Raw genomic sequence first — 14257 nt, 5'->3', positions numbered from 1 at the left:
GCCACCAGGGTTTCCGCTCAAGTGTTCATAGGCATGCAAAAAGCTGGACAGTGAATAAGGAAGACTGAAGAATTGATACCTTTGGATTATAGTGTTGGTGAAGAATATTGACTATACCATGGTACCATGGACTGCCAAAAGAATGAACAAATCTGTCTTGGAAGAAGTATAACCAGAATGCTCCTTAGAAGGAAGGATGGTGAGACTCTGCCTCACATACTTTGGACGTGTTATCAGTCCCTGGAGAAGGACATCATACTTGGTGTCATGGATTGAATTCTGTCCCCCCAAAATATGTGTATCAGTTTGGTTGGGCAGCGATTCCCTCTATTATGTGGTTGTCCTCCATTTTGTGATATAATTTTCCTATGTGTTTTAAATCTTAATCTCTGCCTGTGGTTAATGAGGCAAGATTAGATTATGTTAAAGAGGATTAAGGTGAAATGTAATACCCTTTCTCAGGTCATATCCCTGATCCAATGTAAAGGGTGTTTCCCTGGGGTGTGGCCTGAAAAAGTGAAGCAAGCAGAGAAGGGAGACCTCATACCACCAAGAAAGCACTGAGAGCAAAGCATGTCCTTTGTACCGAAGGTTCCTGTGCAGAGAAGCTCCTAGTCCAGAGGAAGATTGATGAGGACCTTCCTCCAGAGCCAACAGAGAGAGGAAGCTTTCCCCAGAAACGGATGCCCTCAGTTTGGGCTTCTAGCCTACAAGACTGTGAGAGAATAAATTTCTCTTTGTTAAAGCCATCTGTTACAGCAGTGCTAGATGACTAAGACACTTGGTAAAGTAGAAGGTCAGTGAAAAAGAAGACCCTGATGGTGCAGGACTGGGCAGTGTTCGTTCTGTTTGTACATAGTGTCACTATGAGTCGGAACAACTCGATGGCACCTGACAACAACAATACTCACCTTTTGGTTTCTGCCCCTGATAAGAAATCAACTGAAATTCTTATCATTGTTTCATTGTTCCTGTGAGTGTATTACTTCTATTTTTTTTTTAATTGGGTCTATTATTTTTTCTGGCTGCTTTCAAGCTTATTTTTGGTTTTTAGATGTTTCATCATACACCTTCTCCTCACTTATCGACTAGCTCATTATTAGACATTTTGCATTTACAACAATAGTAAAAGATCTACTATCCAATGATTTTGTGCATTAACGTGACCAGTGGGACATATAGCACTCACCTCCATTTTCCGCCTCTTGGGCTTATTGGGAAGCTACTGTCCCACTGACAGTACAAAACAGTATAACTGAACCGGAAGAAACAGACACTCTGTTTTCACAGAATGCAGATTTCATATAACAGCCTGCCCTTTGGAACTTAACCATGTCCACAAGAGAGGAAAGGGTGTAATGTGTCTAGCTGCATTTTTCTCCTTATATATCCTGCTTAGATTTCTCTAAGGTCCTTGGGTATGTCATTTGTTGTCTTATTAATTTTAGAAAATTCTAACCCATCATCTCCTTGGGTATTTCTTCTGCTCCATGGGGCAGTTCTATTCTGTTCTATAGGGTTACCATGAGTCAGAATTGACTTGAACGCAGCAGGTTTGGTTTTTTGGGTTTTCGTACCATCTTTTCCTCAGTCTTATTTCTCTTTGTTTTACAGTTTGGATAACTCTCTTAACATGTCTTCAGGTTTACTGATTCTCTTGTTGTGTAGGCTTCTGCTGAAAAGCCCATCAAATGAATTTTTCATCTCTGATGTCATGGTTTTCATTTTATAACCTCCCATTAGCTTTCTTTAATACTTTTAATCTTTCAGCTGGAATTTCCAAAGGCATTTGCACATGCCATCTGCCTTTTCCTCTAGATCCTTTAACATATTTATCGCAATTATGTTTAAGTAGTTACTTCAAAATATTTATTAAAATACTTATTTTAAAGATTGGATAATCTCAATATTTAGTCCACCTCTTGGTCTGGTTGTATATAGTATTGTATCTATTGATGATGGATCCTATTTTCCCTGTGTTTTCTCTGTAATTTTGATTGAATGCTAGACACTGTAAGAGAACAGTAGATTCTGAGGTAAAATTTATACTCAGAAATTGTCATGCCTCCTCATCTATCAGGCTGTTAGTAAAAGTGGTTATGTCAATCTAGTCTGTGTTTGAGCAGGGCTTGGACATTGTTTCTGCTTTAGTTATGTTCAGTGCACTACAGACTTCAAATCCCCCAGTGGGAGGCTTCCCCTGCTTCATTTTTATTATAAGGCCTGGACAGTCAAAGGAATAATATCAGGTCTTTTGCTCCACTCTTAGACTACTGTATACCCTACATGCCTAGAACACAGAGAGGTCTCCATTAGCGCTCCTCCAGAAGTAGACTGCTTTTCCCTGGTACTCTTCAGCTCTGCCCTGAGACTTAGGTAGGTCCTCTATTCTTGAACTGATGGGAGTTTCTCTCAGGTTTCTGCCTCTCCCCAGTGGTAGACTGTGAGCCCTTATTGCTGGAAATAAGATACAGTGGTTGAGAGAATTTACATAGACAGTTCCAGCATGCCTGCACCTCAAAGGGGTTAACACTTAGCTCTCCTACCCTTCTGCAGCTGACAATTCCTGCCTCATACTCACGTAATACCTGGAGTGTGAGAGGCTTTCTATTGGTTCTCCTGATCCACCCTCCAACTTAGGCAGGGTTTTAGTTCATTAATTTACTTTGCACTTTGAGTCTCTAATGAACTCAAATGTTATGATTTTATAGGCTATTCAAGTGATTCTCATTGTGTGGGTGGGAGCAATGTTACTTGTGACTTTCTATCTCCTAGACGGAAGTAGAAATTCCACATTGCATTTTATCTTTAGCTATTTCTTATATTGGGTTCTCCCAGAAATATATGCTAGGAAAAAGATTTGAGTTCAAGTTGTTTACTTGGGAGGTGATCTCAGAATACCCCCAGTAAAGTAATGGGAGGAGAGACCGAGAAAAAAAGGAAGCCTCTATATGTGTTAATGAGCAACTGAAGCACAGTCTTACTGGGGACTTTCTGGATGAGAGTATGGAATTAGTCTTTGTGTGGAAGCTGAGTATTTATCCACCAACTCTCATCCATAATTGCTTAGGCTGCTTTCCAGCATTCTAGCTGCTCTGCCTGTGGGTGGTCAAAAAAGGCAGAGAATCACAGGTGCTTGCAGTAGAAAGTTGTTGCCATGTGGTAATGAGGGCAAGCATAACAGTATCTTTTATAAGCTCTCCAGTGACACTTATTACTTTCTATCTCAGTCATATTTGTTTAGTAAAGTCTGATGTTACTGAGAGGAAGATTCATGCCTGGTGTATCATTGTATTTGTCCCAGCATGGTGATTTGGATATAATCATCAGAAGGAAATCAATATTTACTAAATAAGTAAATACATTTTACACAATACCGATATGGAAAATTCTAGTTAGCTCTTCTCTATTTTCTATCCTCTTCCCAAGCCCACATCCTCACCCCTACCCTAATCACTCAGATAACATAGTTTGGTCTTTTTTGCCAAAAAAGGTTAAATTCACGAGTCAATTCTCAACTTTTCCTGTTTTAGATGTAGGTAATCTCGAAGATCCAGATATGCTTTATCCTTGGTTTAAGGTTACCTGCATACTTTTAGAAAATAATTTATCTTTACTCTTTATCTTTTATTTAATCAACCCCAATTCTAATGTTTCAATCTAACCCTAAAATTTTAAAAATTTTATATGGCAATTTGCTTGAAATACCCTTTCCTACTTTTATCTTTCAAGTTATTATGTTACTATATCTTTCTCAAGAAACCTTTTTGTTGGTATTTAGTCATTCTTTTTTATTCCTTCTGTTCTTTTATGTTTTTGTTTTGGGGTTCTTTTTTAAAGATATTTTATTCTAAAAATAAACTCACAGGTATCAAATTGTGACTGTGTATAAATTTTCACTTTTTAAGATGAGTAGGTGTGATCGGCCAAATGGCTAAATGAAATGAGGAGGACTGACTTGGACTTGAGATGGTTAAAATACTTCAACAACACTTTTTCAGACTGGTTGATTTTTTAAAAAACATATTGATTCTCCAGCTAATTTAAATGAATTTTAATTATAATTTCCAAACCTGAACTTTATCTAATTGATATTTCATATTATTTGCAGCCAACAATGGTAAGACGTCCACCAACAATTATTTGCTACATTTGTGGTCGTGAATATGGAACAAAATCTATAAGCATCCATGAACCACAATGTCTGAAAAAATGGCATAATGAAAACAACATGTTGCCTAAGGAGCTAAGGAGACCAGAACCTAAGAAACCAGAAGTCAGGGCCATTACAGGTAAATTCCTGGAGAAAAGAAGACTTGGAAGCATTTTAAAAGGGGAGACTTTTATCTCTAAACTTACAAGAGTAAAGGTATTCTTTCTTACTTGTTCAGACAACTGAAATCAGCAACATTTACTTTTACTATCACTATAGCCAAATGGAAGCCCAGCCCTGGTGGCATAGTAGTGAAGTGCTACAGGTGCTGACCAAAAGGTCAGCAGTTGGAATCAACCAGGAACTCCTTGGAAACTGTATCAGGCAGTTCTACTCTCTCCTATAGGGTCGCTGTGAGTCGGAATCAACCACGAGTCAGAATGAACTTGACAGCAACAGGTTTGGTTTTTGGGTTTTTGTAGCCAAATAGAAGAAAAGTTCTGGAATGCCTGTCCATAGTGTTGTCTTCAGATGCTGAGACATAAAGACACTATGTCCTGGCAAAGATGTGCAAGGAGAGGGACCCACTGGAGTTTATATACTTTCATATATTTTCAAACATAATACTTAAAAAAAAGAAGCAGCAGCTTACAAGACTTTCTTGCCATCCAAAGTCACATTTTCAAACATGGATGTGCCTTGTGTTCATACAGCTGGAGCACCAAACTCAAATGTTTACAGGGTCCACTAGTCAGGTTACAAAAATGAGTAAACTATTCCAAGTGTAAAAAGGGAAGGAGGGACTATGGCAAGCTGGATAGCGCCTACTCTCTCTAAAGGAGACAGCAGGTGTTATCATTAAGAAATTTAGCCCGATGTGGTGAGATCTTTCGATAACACAAAAGAAGCTGGAAATATGGAGATTTATATAAAAGTCTAGATTATTTTATTTTGGGAATTAATAGTTTCTAAAGCACTGTGCAAGAGGAATGACATTGGAGCTTTATAGACTGCCATGTGGGGCCTCATCACAGAGCCTTATGCTTACTCATTTAAGATGTGAGAATAAAGTAGTTAAGAGAATACGTTTGCCATGCAAAGTCAGATTTGTTTATCCTATTTCTACATTGTCGTTTTCTCAGCTGATCCCCTGGCTCCCCTCAAAGGAGGTTTTGAGAGGAATATCATTTCATTCATTTGTTCTCCATAGGTACCTATAGATTTGCAGCACTGGAGGGTACCTTCAAAGTCATTGTCAATTAGTCCAAAGCACTTTTGTTAGAGACGTGAGCCCAGGAGAGTTTTATAGCAACCCACAGAGTAGAATCTTGATTGTTATGATAAAGTTCCAGACGCTGTTAGAACCCATCTATTCACAGTCCTTGCCAAGGGGAGGACTTTGTGTACAGGTGGGAAAAGAGTACAAGGTGAAAACATTCACCTATTGAAATAAGAGAATTTGCCTAGAAAGAGATTGTTTACCTCAGTGAAAAGTCTATTCCCAGAAATTCTCATTTGGTGTCAAAAATATGTTTCTACCTGATTTTTGTCACATTCGCTGCTTGAGCATAATTATCACAAGTCTAGAAGAGGTGAGAGAAACAACTGATCTGAAAGCCCTGGTGGGTTCTCTGTTCTATTATTGTTACAGATGGGGTGGGGAGGTCCTATAACAGCACTTGCTTGAAATTTTCCTCTCGTTCCCATGCTACGTTTATCTTGAAAGTTGCCCTCCTTCTCTAGGCAAAGAGAATTCGCCTTATCATTTGCCTCACAGTTAAACTCATAGAGTTTAAATTGCCCTTCCCCCAGATCTGAAGTCAAATTGCTATGTAAAGATATTTAAAAACATGATGAATCATCTTCAAGTGAGAACCAGTGAATACTCTGGAGCTTTTGAGACTATATCAACAACTCATATGAGTAAGAAGAAAGCCAGTGGCATTCTTTTTCCAACAGACTTTTCAAAGCACAAAAAATACACATTTATATCCTACATAGAAAGCGATACTTGCTTTCATGCAGTGGGGAAATACTAGGTTGTTCTGGGGCTTAGTTTCCCACAGAGCAAAAGAACATTAGGATCAAGGATGTTGAGGAATCTAAGGCTTGCTGTGGTCATGTAGACGTTTAGATAGAAATCATATGAGAATTTCCTAGGTTTTAATGAAGAGGTGTATGTTGTGCCAATGATAAATACTGTGGAATGTATTTTTGAGTACCTGACTACGTTCTGGGGAACCTATTTTGGGTGGTTCTAAGACATAGTCAATTTCATTCAACTTAACTAAGGTTTATTAAAGTTAAATCCCACACTGTTTCTTTAAAATAAAGCCATATGCATTTTTTCCTATGCTCTGCCAATGAAGATTGTACATCTCTCAGCTGTCTTTGTGGTTTTCTTAAAGATACTTCTTTTCATCAGGTTAACTGTTCTGTTTGCATTCTTCAATTTAATTACCTAAAGAATCTCTGAGTTTATGACCATAACCCGTACCCATAAAGAGATAGTAAAAGATGATAAATTTTTAGGATACAATTCATCTTAAATTTACTCTCAACTGTCAGTTTTGGCCTACAAAAACATTCCAGTGAATTACAGAAGAGAAAAATACAAATGCATGTTCTTTCCCTCTTTGTAAGCTTATATTTAGAGTCAACTGAAAGAAGGCCAAAAAGTTATATTTGTAAGATAACAATGTGTAAGCAAATATGTTAATAATTAGTGAAGAATGCATGCCAGAACACATAAAACAGTTTTCCCCTTTTTAAAGTCCAAGGAGTAGAAAGCCTCTGGTTCATAGCTAGCTAATTTTATTCAACCCTTAAATGAGCGAGCAGCATTTTTTTTTTTTTTTGCAAAAGTAATATAATTTGTTTAAAAGTCTCAGTCAACAGGTATTTCCTGAAAATATTTTCCATAAAAACTAGAATATGGTTCTCCAGAGTGAAAACTGATCTGTTTTACCTTTCCTTTTTTTTTTTTTTTTAACTTTACAGCCAAAGGTTTCTATGATCTCGATGCTTTACATGAAGCTGCTTGGACAAGTGCCCAGAGCCAGTTGGTTCCTTGTAATATTTGCGGGCGTACCTTCCTGCCAGACAGACTGATTGTTCACCAACGATCTTGTAAACCCAAAGCCGCCAAGTAAAGCTCTCTCTCGCTATTGAAGTGTTATAGGAATTAAACCCCTTTTGAAAAAGATTAGGATACTGTGGGAAGGAGAACAAGGAGGTGAGAAGAGAGGAGACAGGGAAAACTGGCATTGGCCAAGGGATGGTTAAGCACTGGAAGTCCAGCCTGGTGCTTTGGTGGGTCCAGTGGAGGCCAGCCATTACACGGAGGGTCTGATTTTCACAGGCAGCAGCATGTACATACTCTCTGGGGCCCATTTCACATTTTGGTCAGGCAGAATTATAAGTGAGCTGCTCCTATCAGAGCTGGCATTTTTTGTCTAAAGGATATTTCAGAGCCAATTGTTGCCATTTTCCTTCCACTCTATTTTCCCGAACAAGATTTTAAGACTCACAGTTACGACTATTATCCCCTGAAAAGAGGCTTTGGGGGCTACCGCAGGCAACTCCTTAGTCCCGGAAAGAAGTAGATTCCTTCCCATGTCTGTACCAAGAAAAATTTTTAAATTGAGTTACTGATTGGAAGATTCTCTTCTCTATAAGATCATTCAACCAGAGAGATGTTCAAAAACGAGCTAAGGACTTACGAGTGTTGGAGCCATATCTAACTCATACTTCCTTTCTAAGGGTGAGAAATACTACAGAGAAATTTCAGAACCAGTGCCAGCTTCATATTCAGAAGATTGATACAGTTTATCAAAATGGGTGGAAACGAGCTCCTTCCTTGTATAGAAGTCTAGTAAGAGTTCCCTGTGCCCTCATAGGGGTTTATAGGTGTTTCATTGTTGAGGTCTAAAAGCCTGCCAGGAAGTTCCATGCCTCCCCACCCAAGGCCCATGCACAGTAAGTGGGTTATGAAACCACTCTGTATTCAGAGTCCTTAAACATGCATTCATACAGGCAGGGCTCACCTGGGAGGAAGCCAGGGCCAGGGAGGTGCTCTGCCCCGGAAAATCTGCTCCCCCAGGCAGTGCTGCAAGCCTGGACTTCCAGCATTTTTCCTTGAGATCTTTGATTATTCTGTGGCTGAATTCCAGGTCCACTCTGGATCCATTGGGTTCCTGCAAACCTCATATTCATGACCTTACACAGCACAGTCAGCTCCAAATTGTACAAGCAAATTAATCTGGCTTAATGTTTTGGTCACACACCACACAAGTTCAGGTTAGGATAATTGTGGCAATCATCCTGATTTTCCTGTCTGTTCCAAAGGAGACAAGAGGTGAGCTTTTAAGAAAGTTTTTAGACACCCTCACATAAGGTGATAGTCTTGTGGAAGACGTGAGATTTAGTTGTTTACAGTTCTCTTGCTAACAAAAATGACAAATACATCTAACATGTATAGAGTGTACTTTGCTGGTTAGGCACTGTGTAAAGTGCTTCGTGGACTGCATTTAATATAAATCTCACATCAACCCTACAAGTAGACATCATTGTCCTTATTTTAAAAATGAGGAGACTGATGCTTTAAAAAAAAAAAAAAAAAGGGTCACACTGAGATTGAGTTAAGGATGAGTAGGAAAGCAAACTCAAAACTGGTGAACTTCCATGCCCAAACTATAATCCATTGCTATCTGTATGCTAGATATTATCATTGATAAGATTAACAGTTATCCTAACCTAATCTTGTATGGTGTGTGACCAAAATATTAAGCCAGATTAATTCGTTTGTATAATTTGGAGCTGGTTGTGCTATGTAAGGTCATGAATGTGAGCTTTGCAGAAACCCAGTTAATCTAATATTAACAGATAAATAAAAATCTGACAAATATGAAAATTTCTTGTACCATATGTAGTGACTAAGGCAAATGGAAACCTTAGCATGCCTGCAGTTCTGTTGCTTGTCTAGGTTTATCTTGGACTGAGGTAAAAATAATAGTTTGAACTGCATCGTGTTAGATGTTTCAAAAGACACGCCTGCATTCTGCTGATGCCCAGAAGTCAAAAGGCAGTGGCAATAAAGTAAAAGTTCTGGTCTCATCTTTGAAATGAGCTGCCATGTGGCCGTGGGCCATAAAGAGAGACTCTTGGGCACTTTGCTTTGAAAAGGAATCCCTGGGGAGGTGCAGTTGGTTAAGGGCTCAACTTGTAACCAAAATGTTGGCAGTTCGAACCCATCCAGAGGTGCCTCGGAAGACAGTCCTGGCAATCTGCTTCCAAAAGATCACAGCCATTGAAAACCCTATAGAGCACAGTTCTACTCTGATACACATAGGGCCACCATGAGTCGGAATCTATTTGTTGGCACCTGGTTTGCTTTGAAAAAGGATGACAAAATAAAATCCTTTATCTGTGTGAATCATTAAGTCTATCAGTTTTTGAAGTGGCTGAAAATGAGCAGCACTTGTAGGAATCAGCACATCAACAGAGAACTGTGAGCCAGCTTGAGGTACATCAAGGTGCTGACTGTGGGGATTCCACTTAGGGCTCCACTTCAACCAACCTACAAATGTTCCATAGAATTAAATGCAGAGCAAACTCAGTTTAATAACATCAAACCATCATCAAAGTCTCACCATCAATAGGAAAGAGCTCACCTGCTCCTTGCCAACTGCCCTCCCCCAGTTAGTTCCCATCTGTGCAGATACTTGTACCTTCAAAAGAAGATTTCTTGTACCATATGTAGTAATTAAGGAAAATGGAAATCTTCAGCAATGGTTGGCACCTCCATGAGCTGTGAATTTTCTTGAAACGATTCCCATCGATACTCTCAAATGATGAAGAATAGATATTAGACGGAGGTGCTTAGAACTCGTACACTCACTCAGGCAGTTATTGGTCTGGGATGTAATGTCATTACAGGCAACAACAACAACCACGCAATTCCCTTACCACTCTCTTAACTGGCGTGGCACAAGCTTTAATTGAATTCCCCTCTAGTCGAGGTTATGAGAATTTCAGGATTTCTTGATGATCATTGGTACGTTGAATTCACATCAAAGTTGGAAGGCATGTCCCATCAGAAGGGAACACAGGGGACTGAACAACCATGATCTATTAATGAGTGTGCAGTCGGAGAATCTCCTGTGAGTAAATCTGCTAGAGCTGCATTATGAGGGCTCTTCAGACAGCCTCATTCTAGTATTTTCTGACAGACAAGTGTTTCCAAGTGGGATCTCATTTCCCTGATAGCATAGCATCAGCCTGGGGAAAGCTGAGTTGAGCCCCTTCACAAAGAACAAAGCTGCTAGTAACAAACGGGGCCTTTGTGAGCAAGAAACAGAGGGCAGATGTCAAAAGTCCTTTGCCCCATGGAAATCTGAAATGACCCTTGGCCTTTCTGAACGTGTCTGCTTCTGACATGAGTAGCATTTCTTCCTTACGTCCCTGCCTAAGACCAATCGTATGGCTTTAATCCCATATGAGGTCAGGGCAGGAAGTTCAGCCTTTTCTTTCCCCGATCCCAAGGGGTCCTTTCCCTTCTTTGGCAATGGTCCACCTTCCCTTATCACTTACTTTTGTACTGACTCACTGTCTGGCACTCATGAACACTGGCTTGTTTCTGCTGGTCCTGTCCACTCTCTGTGAGTGCTGTGGAGAGAAGTGAAAAATGAGGTTTTCCTGCACTTGGAAGAAACAGCAAAAATGGGAAGCAGAACAGTTTCCAGTAGGGACCAAACTAGTGGCAGGGAGGGAATCTGCACCAGAAAAAATACTGCTAAATTCTCATGGAATAGTTTACCCTATGCTTACTGCTTTTTAAATTTTATTTTGAAAATGTTCAAATAGATATAATCATAGAGAAGACAATGAAGTCTCATGCTCCCTAAATTCAGTTAACTGAATTCTTGACATCCCACTGAGGTTGGTTATGAATGATTTAAATTCCAGCTGCCAATATTTTGTGCATAAGAAGAAGATGGAGGTGGCAGGAAGAGGCATCAGGAGGGCAAAACTCCAGGGTATCTCTGATAAGCCTTTCAATCCTACCTATAGTATCATGGGATTTAAGCCAGCATGTATATAAACCAACTGCAAGTGTGGTACAAAATAATGAAATCTGGCCTAAACACCATGGGGCTAAGTCCTATAATTGATTCACAGTGATCACCCTTTCGTTGTTGTTGTTGTTGAGTGCATGGAGATGATTCCGACTCATAGTGACCCCACTAGACACAGTAGAATTTCCTGTGGGGTTTTTTGGCTGTAATCTTTATGGAAGCTAACCGCCAGGTCTTCCTCCCTCAGAGCTACTGGGTAGGCTCGAACCTTTTGGTTAGTAGCTAAGAGCTTAACTGTTGTGCCATTAGGGCTCCTTGATCATCCTTTAGGCTGAGGTTTTTCAGACAATTTTAAATGAGCATCGTGGTAAGCAGAATAACGGTCAACCAAAGGTGTTGGCACCCTAGTCTACAGAACCTGTGAACATTCTATCCCACATGGAAAAAGGGACTTTGCAGATGTAATTAATGTTATGAACTTTGAGATGGGGAGATTACCCTGGATTATATGGGTGGGCCCAATCTAATCACACAAATCCTTAGAAAATGAAGAAGGCAGGAAGGTGAACATAAGAAGAGTGCTCTGTTGTTGGTTCTGAGATGCAGGGGGGCTATGTGCCACAGAAAACCAGAGAAAGGCCTCTAGGAGCTTAAGGGCTGCCCCAGCTGGAAGACAGCAAAGAAACAAGGACCTGGGTCCTACAGCCACGGAAACTGGATTTTGCCAACAACCTCAATTAGCAAGGAAACAGTTTCTCCCCTAGAGTCTCCAGAAAGGAACACAGCCCTATCAACACCTTGATTTTATCTGGTAAATCCAGTTTCGAACTTCTGACCTACAGAACTGTCAAAAAAATAAGTGTGTGTTGTTTAAGCTGCGAAGTATGTTACCTTATGTGTTTATTATGGCAGCAATAAAAAACTAGTACAAGAAGCATTTATGGCCTAAGTACAATGTATACTTCCTATTGATCAGAGAGGTAGAGCTCTCAAATCCAGGAGAGAGCTGGTCACTTCCACTGCTTGCTTTACTGAGAGTGCAACATAGACAACATTCAGTAGAGGCAGATATCACAAGAAAAAACTGACTCCAAGATCTTCCACCCCTGAACACATAAATATTTTGCAGCAGGGACAAATTTTGGATACATATTTTAAATCTTCTGTTAAAGAAAACACTGTCCTTAATATTTTTAACCATAAGCTGATTCTTTCATATGTATGTACATGTTTTAAAAATAGTAATAAATGGACCAATGCAGTTGAATAATTTCATAATTGAGTTTTGGCACTAATGGGCCCATAGACACTTCTCTGTTTTGGAAGTCATATTCCTTTCCATGAGCCAGAAAGGAAATAACTGCATAGTCTGAAGTGATAGATGGCTATTATAGGAAGCTCTGAATAAGGTAGTGGTTCAGAAACAGTCAAAATATCCAATCTCTGACAGAGCAGACATGTTTTGAGCAAATCTCAAAGTTTCTCTTATAATTTCCTGAGGGGCTACATACAGGTCTAAAAAGTAGGTTAGACCATGAAAATAACTTTCTTAAAAGGTGGGGGAGGGGTAGACAAAAGCACCTCATTTGATGGCCGGCATTCAGCCCAATTATGAAACAGGAAATTTGCCTTCAATACCTTCTGTCTCCCCTTTTTTCACTTTTTGCCCTCTGGCCCCACATCATGATTACTCTGGAATCCTACTCTCCCACCTCCACCCACCACTGCTCGGTCTTCTGTTTCTGTTGGAACAAAAACCCAAGTGCACTATGCTCCAGAAATTCCTCCACCTTCCCCAATCTGCCCTTCAACACTTTACTGTCCTGTTTCCCTTTCTCAACTTTTTATTAGATATTTCATTTTAAAGAAATCTGAGAAGCTCATTCATGCTAAGGGGCTCATGGATAGTAATGGCTTAATGTGCTATCTCTCTCAGGTGACATAGCTATTTAAAAGAAGATACCTAGAAGTATTACCTATGCCTTTATCCTAATTAATGAAACCTCTGGTGGTGTAATTTTAGACAAAATGTTAGAATGGAGGTCATGAGGGCATGGGGAGTGGGTCTCTCCTTGAACGTTATTGTCCCTTATCACACCACGGAGACCTTTGCGTGGTCTAGCTCTGAGTAACAGCATCTCTGACTGAAACGTCCACTTACAGCTTGTATTAAGGTAGACAAATTGAAGTAAAAATAGTCCCAGAATAGTAGAATGGCTTATGTATGACAGAAGTTTATTTCTTGTTCCGATAAGAGCACTGGGCAAGTGGGCAGCTTAGTGAGGTATCCCTCCTTCACGAAGTCATTCAGGACTCCAGGCTAATGAAGACTGCCACCTTCAACATGTTGCTGTCTAAAGTTGCCCTAGGGGGCCCTCTTCTTTCCGTCTAGCCAGAAGGAGAAAATAACAGATTCGTATGGACCGGATCTGCAAGAAATGCTTATCCTTCCACTCACATTCATTGGCTGCACCTAAGTACAAGGGATGCTGGGAAATGTGTTTTCACGGTGGCATCAGGAAGAAGAGGTGAACATGAATTTGGGGGAACAATTAGTAGTCTCCACCATGCAGCTCAAACAAATCTGTTCCTGGCTCTTTGTCATGGATCCCAAAAAAATATCTGTCAACTTGGCTAGGCCATGATCCCAGTATTAAGTGATTGTCCACCATTTTGTCATCTGATGTGATTTTCCAATGTGTTGTAAATCCTGTTTCTATGATGTTAATGAGATGGTATTAGCAGCTGTTATGTATACTCAATCTACAAGATTAATCTACGATTTAATCTTTTTTGAGATATAAAAGAAGTGAGTAGAGAGACAGGGGGACCTCATACCACCAAGAAAGCAGTGCTGGGAGCAGAGTGCATCCTTTGGACCTGGGGTTCCTGGGCAGAGAATCTCCTAGACCAGGGGAATATTGATGACAAGGGCCTTCCCCCAGAGCCAACAGAAAGAGAAAACCTTCTCCTGGAGCTGGTGCCCCGAACTTAGACTACTACCCTCCTAGATTGTGAGAGAATGAAT

The 14257-nt window shown here is 40.0% G+C and overlaps 1 protein-coding gene across 10 annotated transcripts in view; it reads left to right on the top strand.

Moving 5' to 3' along the window:
- The window catches only part of LOC126069927 (zinc finger protein 474-like), a 106342-nt gene that overhangs the window by 77200 nt on the left and 14885 nt on the right, over window positions 1-14257 (top strand). For 7 of the 10 annotated variants that reach the window (XM_049873584.1, XM_049873583.1, XM_049873582.1 and 4 more), the window contains 2 exons: window positions 4112-4292; window positions 7154-7301. In XM_049873584.1, coding sequence (XP_049729541.1) covers window positions 4112-4292; window positions 7154-7301 — 329 coding nt within the window. Of the gene's footprint in view, window positions 1-4111; window positions 4293-7153; window positions 8413-14257 lie in introns of those variants that run through there. The other 3 variants (XM_049873588.1, XM_049873587.1, XM_049873585.1) reach the window with 2 other exon arrangements.

The sequence above is a fragment of the Elephas maximus genome, chromosome 2 (assembly GCF_024166365.1).
Source record: "Elephas maximus indicus isolate mEleMax1 chromosome 2, mEleMax1 primary haplotype, whole genome shotgun sequence".
Taxonomy (NCBI): domain Eukaryota; kingdom Metazoa; phylum Chordata; class Mammalia; order Proboscidea; family Elephantidae; genus Elephas; species Elephas maximus.
The sequence above is the reverse complement of the archived record's forward strand: the minus strand, read 5'-3'. Positions and strand labels throughout refer to the sequence as shown.